The 9,779-nt window shown below is 43.2% G+C and overlaps 1 protein-coding gene across 1 annotated transcript; it reads left to right on the top strand.

The window, feature by feature from the left end:
- LOC142196236 (serine/threonine-protein kinase SBK1-like) lies at window positions 1–2,080 on the top strand. Its single transcript, XM_075266449.1, has 4 exons — window positions 1–143; window positions 418–593; window positions 1,002–1,204; window positions 1,502–2,080. Exons 1-4 carry the CDS (start codon window positions 1–3, stop codon window positions 2,078–2,080), a joined length of 1,101 nt encoding a protein of 366 aa, XP_075122550.1.
- The last annotated feature ends 7,699 nt before the right edge of the window (window positions 2,081–9,779 follow it).

Genomic DNA, 9,779 nt, shown 5'->3' with positions numbered 1-9,779 from the left:
ATGTCCCCTCCATCTACAATCTCCTCCCTCCTCCTGGATATAAACCATCTCAGGGACATCCAGTGCACATTGTACAAGAGGATTCCATCAGTGACCATCATCTCTTCCAGGAGGAGCAGAGATCTTCAGGCTTCATCTGTAAGGTAAATCCATGTTTAGTGCATAGCACAGGCTATAGAGATGATATGATATAAAGCTCCAGCAGACAGAGGTCTCATGTAGTATGGAGTAGTCACCTCCTGCCACTAGATACTGCCATATAGTGTAATAAGAGCAGGGACAGCGGGGCATCCTCTGAATGTTGGGGCAGTCTTGGACATGTAGTCTGGGGCACAAGCCATGACTTCCCAGACCTCTACAATACAGCCGTTTTCTTCTGTTGTAGTAAACTAAATGCTATTTCTTTGTTCCATTCAGAATGGCCGCCCAAATCAGTGAAGTGACCAAGAACATGGCAAAACATCTGCTGAATCTGGTTTCAGAGACATCTAAGAACCTCAGGATGAAGGATGTGGCCGACCACTTTGAGCTCTTGCAAGAACTCGGATCGGGATCTTATGGATCGGTCTTCATGGGAAGACACAAACACTCAGGTGAGACGATGGATGATTATTGTGATGATTGGGCCATTGAGCTGGTCTTGGCTCTTGGTCTCTCTGTAGCTAGCAGGTCTCCACAATGTCCTGTGTTGGGTCTTCAGGCCTCTCTTCTAATGAGCTGGATTATATTTCCATAATAAGATGAGCCATCATTTCTATATTACCTCCTGCTGGTTATTGGCCTAAGTCATCACAATCCACCATTGCCCATATCTATAACTAGACTTTCCTTCACTTTGGGGACCGGTTTAGTTTCTTATCTTAGTCCTGTATCTAAATACCCTGAAATATGGAAAGTTCATCTCCACTAACCTTGTCGTCTTGTGATGGCTCCTCTATAACATTATTGATCTTCATGTTGTAGAATATGACGGTGACTTATAATATTAATGTCATCTACAGGTCAGATCGTCGCGGTCAAAATGCAAGCCAAGGAGAAGACCGCGGTGGATAACTTCCTCCTGGAGTACGGCATCTCCCTCACCCTCAGCTGTCACCCGCACATCATCCAGACACACGAGATCGTCTTCCACACCCCTAAGGAGTTTGTATTCATTCAGGAATTGGCCCCGGCAGGGACTCTTCAGTCCATCATTAAACCTAAGGTGAGGTCCTGAATTATTATTTTTATTTGTTTCATTGTCGCCCCCATTAGAGTTCTTATCCACAAATATGTCCAGGTATGGAGCAGTGTAAGACCATATAAGATGGTAGATTTACTATACAGGAGACTGGTGAGCTGGTGGTAGACTAAGTCATCAGGACATATTGGTTACAACCCCTAAAATTTTTTTATTGTCTCTTGGTATAAGATAAATACAAGTCATGAGAACTTTTCTCTAAGACAAGTTTGTCCTGTCTTCTGTTCAGCTGTGTGATCTCTTGTGTTGTCTTCTTCTCAGGTCGGGATGCAGGAGGACATGGTGAAGCGTTGCGTCCCACAGATAGCCAGCGCTCTGGAGTTCATACACAGCAGAGGAATGGTCCATCGAGACCTCAAGCTAGATAACATTCTTCTGATGGACGCCGAGTGTCATCACATTAAACTGGCAGACTTTGGACTCGCCCGGCTCCAGGGCACACATGTCCCTACTGTTTCCTGGCTTAAACCTTACACCGCCCCAGAACTCTTACGGAGGAGACCAGGAGATCAGCTACTACTACAGTCCAGCCTTGACATGTGGTCTTTTGGTGTTCTCGTGTTCACTGCCCTTAATGGATTCTTCCCCTGGCAAGAGGCGCTGGGACGTGATGCCAACTACAAAAAATTTGCCTGGTGGCAGATGAGAAAAGACCCTTCAAAAGCACCAGAAAAGTGGAAGAAAGTCTCAGTGGAAGCCAGAAGAATGTTTTGGAATTTATTGTCCGTAAATCCTTCTGATCGGGGCTCAGCCATGGACATCCTGAAATATCTTCACCTACCATGGAAAGTGGAGGAGCCTTCAGAAGACATGGCAGATATACCAGCACCCTACCGGTAAGATGAAGACCGTACGATGTGCACGCTGGGGTCACATCAAGCAGAGAACAGAATCAGTTTGTGGTTGTAAATAGGGTTGAGCCGATCTTGAGATTTCAGGATCGTTTTTAAAATCCAATTTCCGTTCCCAATTCCGATCCTAATGCAAGTCAATGGGATTTTTAATGATCGAAAATTGGATTTTAAAAACGATCCTGTTCACTACACAGCGTGGACTCCAAAAATTGAAGGCTTGACGGCTTCAATTTTTGGACTCCATGCTGTGTAGTGATTAAAAATTCCGACAGCTATTTATTTCCCCCTGCTGTTCAGTTACCTGCACAGAGCCGCTGCCGCTCTTCAGAGCTCCCGGCTGTTTTTCTATGTCTTCTCCTCTGTCATTCACAGGCCGGCAGAGCGTCATGCGCGCCCCATCACTCACGTCTCCCCTCCCAGTACCCGCCCACACTCTCCTAAGCCACAACAAGCCCCGCCTTCTCCCAGCATTTGTAACACTAGCCTAGGGAGGCGGGGGCGCATATGGCGCTCTGCCGGTGTGTGAATGACAGAGGAGAAGACAGAGAACAACAGCCGGGAGCTCCGGCGAGCGGTAGCGGTATTCGAGATACTCGTACTCGATTGAGTACTACTCGCTGTTCAAATGTAAAAGTTCGATGCAGAAGCAGCATTGATTGGCCGAATGCTATACAGTCGGCCAATCAATGCTGGTTCTTCTCCTACCTTTAGAAGTCTTCTCCATGCAGCTTCCCCGCGGCGTCTTCCAGCTCTGAATTCACTCTATATTCACGCTGATCAGGTGAATGGGGTCTTTTCCCGTTTTCTGAAGGTAGCAGTGCTCGTACAGTGTGTACAGCGCTATATTTGTTGTCACCCCTTTATTCCCAGCACCCATATTGATAGGCTTGTAGCTGTTTGCCCTGTCCAATCACTGCCCATTTCCAAATGGGGGTCCCTGTTCTCATTATTGGGGGTCTCGGCAGTTGGAACATCACTAATATAGACATTGCCCCCCCCCAGTCTATGGATAGGGGATTCCTTTCTCTGATGAGAGTACCCCATTAACCATTTAAGGACTGGGCCATGTTATTATTATCATCGCAGGCCTCGGGCCATAACGTTACTTCTCTCTCTATATTGGGGTTGAGCCGATCTTGAGATTTCAGGATTGATTTTAAAATCCAATTTCCGATCATTTTCCAGCCGATCCTGATCGTGAAAGCTGCCTATCACTGATTGGGATCCAATTTTAGGCATCGGGCCTGGGCAGAGCCGACTGCGCATGTCCGCTTGTAGTGCCTGATGCCTGGCAGAGTGAATGCAGAGCCGGAAGACGCCGCGGGGACACTGCAAGAAGACTTCTCGGAGGATCCAGCCCGACCCTCACTCGTGGACTTGGTAAGTATAATTTGATTGAACATTGCCTACCCCTGAAACGAGCATATTCCCCCCATAGACTATAATGGGGTTCAATATTCGATTCCAGTAGTCAAATATTGAGGGGCTACTCGAAACGAATATCGAACCTCAAACATTTTACTGTTCGCTCATCTCTGACCATTATATGGGGGGTCCGCTGGTATCATCCAGGACCTTTAGTAATGGTACTCAGGATATGGAGGATGTTCGGTTTCTCCAGATGAGTTTCTACTCTGTACATGACATCTACAATCCATAGTGTAGGATATAACTTGTATATTGTTGGGTATCCAACTGCTGAGATACACACTGATCAGGTGAATGGGGTCTTTTCCCGTTTTCTGAAGGTAGCAGTGCTCGTACAGTGTGTACAGCGCTATATTTGTTGTCACCCATATTGATAGGCTTGTAGCTCTTTGCCCTGTCCAATCACTGCCCATTTCCAAATGGGGACCCCTGTTCTCATTATTGGGGGTCTCAGCAGTTGGACCATCACTAATATACACATTGCCCCCCCCCCCCCCCCAGTCTATGGATAGGGGATTCCTTTCTCTGATGAGAGTACCCCATTAACCATTTAAGGACTGGGCCATGTTATTATTATCATTGCAGTCCTCGAGCCATAACGTTACTTTCTCTCTCTATATTGGGGTTGAGCTGATCTTGAGATTTCAGGATTGATTTTAAAATCCAATTTCCGATCATTTTCCAGCCGATCCTGATCGTGAAAGTTGCCTATCACTGATTGGGATCCAATTTTTCCCAATCCCTCAACCCTAGTCAATGCTTCTCTATGGGAAACATTACTTATAGGGTTGGGCCGATCTTGAGATTTCAAAATCTGATTTCCGATCAATTTCCAGCCAATCACGATTGAGATCGTGAAATTTGCTTGATTGATTGGGATCCAATCTTTTCTGATCCCAATCGCTCACCCCTACTCTATATTACTGACTGGGGGCTTTGTTTTTGTGGGCTGAGCTGTATTTCCCAGTATTGTGTATTACAGGTAACTTATTGTACAACTCTTATTAACTCTTTAATGGGAGGAATGGGAAACCCTACAATCCCACCATTGGTTATTACAGGACAGTGATTGAGGGATATACCCCCCAAAAATACCAAAAGCGCGCTCCCTTCAGTAAAGATGAGTTCTGGTATGCTGATGGATCAGAATAAAAAGGATTTATTTATGATGACGCGTTTCGGGGTTCTCTGGCACCTCACACGTACCACCCCTTCATCAGATCTAATTGAAAATACAAACATAACACACATAAAAAGTAATATTAAACTTAATCATACAAACAATGAATAGCATATTTCATATAAAAATTCATATTTTTGCATAAAAGATGAATAAAAATCACATGGTACAAATAGGGGTGAACTGTAGCTTGTTGCTCTAATCCATAATATTCCCCCATTCTCATTCAATGTACCTAGAAAGTGTATTTACAATGATAGAGATACAAATATATCCACACAACAGAGTAAAGCTCCTTCACACATCAGTTCTTGTATCAATGTCTAGTTGCTGTTTGTTTTATCCTAATTAGTCTTATTTACTGTGTTTCACCTAATCTCTGATGTAAATAATAATCAATGGTAGTGAGTCTTCGTCTCCTAGATGTCAGTGCAGTCAGGGAGTCGCTCTCTTACCTCTCCGAGTTCCAGAATGTTTGCACAGCGGGTTTGTACACACATGCTGATACATAGACTTGTCAAAAGACCCCGAGAGTGCTTGTGCAGGTGACTCAGCAGCTTTGAAGAGGTTTTTTTTGTTTGTTTGTATTGGACACCCTGCATCTGTCCACAGGTAAACTGCCAGACAGTGTGCATTGTCCCCAAACGTAGGGTGTTACCACTATCAGCATCCATTCATTAGTCAGATGTATTCATAGCCAGGTGTTATATATTACTTCTATGTCTTTGGCTTTTAAACTCTGCTGTAGAACAATGGCCTAAGTGGGAGGGAATAAGTATAATTCATGGCAAATAAACCACACATCCCTATCACAGACACTAGAGTCATTAGGAAATGTGACCATTACATTCTATTACAGAGAACTCTGATAGGAATATATTCTATTAGTTATACTACTTACTACTATGTGATATAAATAAATCTAATGGTCCCTTAATAATCGATTAAGATCTAGGAAAGAGAATCACATTGATTCTACAATTGTATGTGACCCTAAAGCAATTCTTGCCAGTGTCACATTGTACTGTTGCACTTAGGGCTGCTGTTTCCCTAGTGAATGCCCAATATAGTACGTATCAGAAGGTAAGTATAGAAAATAGGGGGGGAGGGGGAGTTTGGAGTGGGACTATGTTCCCAGATGGATGCCCACTGGCTGCTGACAAGCTCTTTGGCTTCATTCAGCCCTCTTGGGGTAAGTGGGTTTAATTTGTATATCCAGAACATTTCCCTCCTCTTGAGTCTCTCCAACCTGTTTGACCCAAGAGGAGGGATCTGCTCTATGGGCATCACCCTGAATTGCCTAAAATCACAGTGATGGGCTTCCAAGGCATGTTTTGAAAGTCTATGCTTAAGATAAGCCCTTGAAAGGTTAAACCTATGACCATTAATTGTATTGTGTAGTGCCAGTGTGGTCGGTCCCACGTACTGTAGCCACAGTTATAACTGATAAGAGAGATGACAACGTTGGTTTCACAGGACAGATGCTGTTTAATTGAGAATGTGTCACCGTTGCTGCGGAAGGATTTTTCGCTGTGACTTATGGAAGAAGAACATTTACATTGAGTTTTCTTCCATCTATAGACACCTGGGTTACTATGGACAGGGTTAGAAGTTATTCCTTTACACTGGTTTGGGGAGCGCCACTTACTAGGTGCTAGGATATTTCTCATTGTGCCGGCCCTACGGAACGGGATTGCCGGTTGTTTGGGTAAAACTTTCCCCAAGATTGGATCATTTAATGTATGTACCAATGCTCCTTTAAGATGTTGTTAATGGCTCCATGGGATTTATTGTAAGTTGTTATGTAATTGAATTGCCATTGGTCATTACTTTTAGCTTTATTATTCCTACTTATTGGACTAGGATTTAGACATTCAGCTTGTGTAAGTGCTCCATTAATAATGGTTTGGGGGAACCTTTTCTCTTCAAATCTTTTTGCCATGACCAGACTTTGGCTCTCAGAATCCTGGCTTCTTCTACAGTTTCTTCTTAATCTCTTGAACTGGGAAAACGGAACATTCAGCTTCCATTTTCGATAGTGGTCGCTATGAAAGTCTAGCAAATTGTTCCCATCCACTTTCTTAAAGAAGGTTTTGGTAATTATCTTTCCTTCCTCTGTGCTTAATACTAAGTCAAGATACTCAATCTGGTCTTGGGAACTGTTACTGGTAAAGGTCAGTCCCCAATGGTTGTCATTTAGATATGTAATAAACTCGCTCAGGGCGTCCACAGTATTATTCCAAATCAGAAGCAGATCATCAATATAGCGTACATAGAAAACTATATCTTGTGCCCATTTATGTTCAGAATATATAAATTATTCTCAAATTCACCCATATATATATTAGCGAAACTTGGCGTGAATTTGAGATTATTTTCTGTAGAGAATCGGCCGTTCCATCCACATGGGGGGGATTTGTATTCCGGGGAAATTTCAGAACAAATTCTGGAGACATTTCCTCTTTTTATCCCTTATAAATGTGTAATTGTCAGCGCTGAAGAAAAATATTACTGAAAAAAACAATTCTAAATTCACTTCTAAATTCACATTTTGTTTAATTCCTGCGCAGGCTTAAAGGGGTTCACATACTTACTGAAGGCTGTTTTGAATGGTTCGGAGGGGCAGTTTTGGCCGAGCTATGGGGGGGAGGGGGGTATAAATAATAAGCCAATAAAAGGAATCGCTCCCTAAAAAATGGTTTGGGAAAACTTTCTTGGAAATGTTGAAAATTCCTGTTAGAATTGTAAACCTTCTAAAGTCCGGAAAAAATTCACAAACAAAGAAATGATGTCTCCATAAAGCGGAGACGTGGGAGATACCATCCGGGCGGGGGGACCATCCGTCTGATAGAAGAACATTTCCACTTTCTGAAATATAAAATACAATATTATGAATTACAAATTGAATATTTCCACATTTTTGTCAGAATTCCGATTATTTCATCTATAGACACAAAAATTATCGACCAAAGTTTCTCATGAAAATGAAGAATAAGATGAAAGTGTCAGGAAACAGCGCAGCGGAGATATCACCACATAGCGAGACATCGCAGGTTACAGATATTGGGGGTTTAGGAGTTTAGGTCGTGTTCTTATGGGGTTTATACTCATAATGGGTAAAGGATTATTCACACACTGGTGATATTCGGCTCTACTCTGTAGGAGGACGGGAGCCATGATGACGGCGCTCTCAGGTCAGAGGAGAGTGAAGGACGTGACTGTTTGTCTCCAATGAAATCCTTCCCTCACCTGAGAGCGCCGCCATCATGGCTCCCGTCCTCCTCCATTGTGTTCCAGGTGTTCTTTGGATAACCAGTCTGGGCCAGACCTGCTGCTCCCCTCACCCGTCTACAGGACAGGACCGACGTCACAACCACAGCAGGTGAGAGGCCATCTGCTCCATAATACGTATATTGTGCCATCTCATATGGAGGGTCACTACACTATACGTCTTGCTCAGGTCTCCGCGTTCTCTTTGGGGTTTGGAAAGATCCCACATTATAATAATCTCACAGGTTTGTGGGTGACAAAACCCCCAAAGTCTCAGGTTTGGGTCAAACACCAAACTTTTGCAAAATTGGAGTGAAATCTGGTCTGATTGGAAGTGGTTTAATCTCTGTGTAGTTTTATATCAGTGAGGGGGGGGGGGGGGCGACTAGAACACGAATAATGAGAGAAAGTAACAGAAAGTCTCACAAATATCCAATCTATGAGGCGGGAGGAGAATGTAGGGGGTCATATAATGTCTGTCCAAATACTCGGAGCCTCGAGGTGATGGAACAGTCCAGGACTGCCCACAGGAGATAATTAGCCTCTCATTAATTACCCTATATGCAAATGAGGGAGGAAATATACAAGGAGTTAATGAGTTACAAAGTAGGTGTGAACAGTCACCAAGTAACACCAATAAGGGTCTTTGTGTGTCTACTGCACTGCTGGAAGCCAAACTAATGGTAATTAATGGAAACTAATGGTAATTAATGGAAACTAATGGTAATTAATGGAAACTAATGGTAATTAATGGAAACTAATGGTAATTAATGGAAACTAATGGTAATTAATAGTAATTAATGGTAATTAATGGTAATTCCGCCCTCCTGGATACAATAGGGGGAGGGGTCAGAGCTCAGGACACAATGAGTGTGATACACAATCCTGACACCTCCATCTATTGTCTGGGGATCATCAGGAGGAAAGTACAAAGAATAATGGGAACAAAGAAAGAAAGAAAACCTGCAGTTCCCGTGACCCCGATGGTGACCCCGATGGTGACCCCGCAGGTTCTTCTCCGGCTTCATATTCTGGATTCTTGTGAAACTTTATTTTACTTTTTATCATTAAAAGCTCAGTGTTATAGTCAAAGATTAAACCACTTTGAATCGACCCAGATTTGACCCAAATTTTGCAAAAATTTTTGTGTATGACCCAAACCTGAGACTTTGTGGAGACGGCCATGTGTTGTAGGTCACATCGAGCCGAACATCACCAGTGTGTGAATAATCCTTTACCCATTATGAGTTTCACCCCATAAGAACACGACCTAAACTCCTAACCCCCCAATATCTGTAACCTGCGGTGTCTCGCTATGTGGTGATATCTCCGCCGCGCTGTTTCCTGACACTTTCATCTTATTCTTCATTTTCAGGAGAAACTTTGGTCGATAATTTTTGTGTCTAGAGATGAAATAATAGGAATTCTGACAAAAATGTGGAAAAATTCAATTTGTAATTCGTAATATTGAATTTTATATATCAGAATGTGAAATGTTCTTCTATCAGACGGATGGTCCCCCCGCCCGGATGGTATCTCCCACGTCTCCGCTTTATGGCGACATCATTTCTTTGTTTGTGAATTTTTTCCGGACTTTAGAAGGTTTACAATTCTAACAGGAACTTTCCAGATTTCCAAGAAAGTTTCCCAAACCATCTTTTAGGGAGCGATTCCTTTCAGAAGAGACTTTTATTGGCTTATTATTTATACCCCCTCCCCCATAGCTCGGCCCATTTCCAAAACTGTCCCCCTCAACCCATTCAATACAGCATTTAGTAAGTATGTGAACCCTTTAAGCCTGCGCAGG

The sequence above is a fragment of the Leptodactylus fuscus genome, chromosome 2 (genome assembly GCF_031893055.1).
Source record: "Leptodactylus fuscus isolate aLepFus1 chromosome 2, aLepFus1.hap2, whole genome shotgun sequence".
In the NCBI taxonomy this organism is placed as follows: Eukaryota; Metazoa; Chordata; class Amphibia; order Anura; family Leptodactylidae; genus Leptodactylus; species Leptodactylus fuscus.
The sequence above is the reverse complement of the archived record's forward strand: the minus strand, read 5'-3'. Positions and strand labels throughout refer to the sequence as shown.

Bases quoted from the DNA above. Each gene is read 5' to 3' on its own strand.
- LOC142196236 (XM_075266449.1), top strand. From the start codon at position 1: ATGTCCCCTCCATCTACAATCTCCTCCCTCCTCCTGGATATAAACCAT. The intron at 144-417 runs GTAAATCCATGT...TGTTCCATTCAG, and splicing joins CTTCAGGCTTCATCTGTAAG to AATGGCCGCCCAAATCAGTG. The intron at 594-1,001 runs GTGAGACGATGG...TGTCATCTACAG, and splicing joins GGGAAGACACAAACACTCAG to GTCAGATCGTCGCGGTCAAA.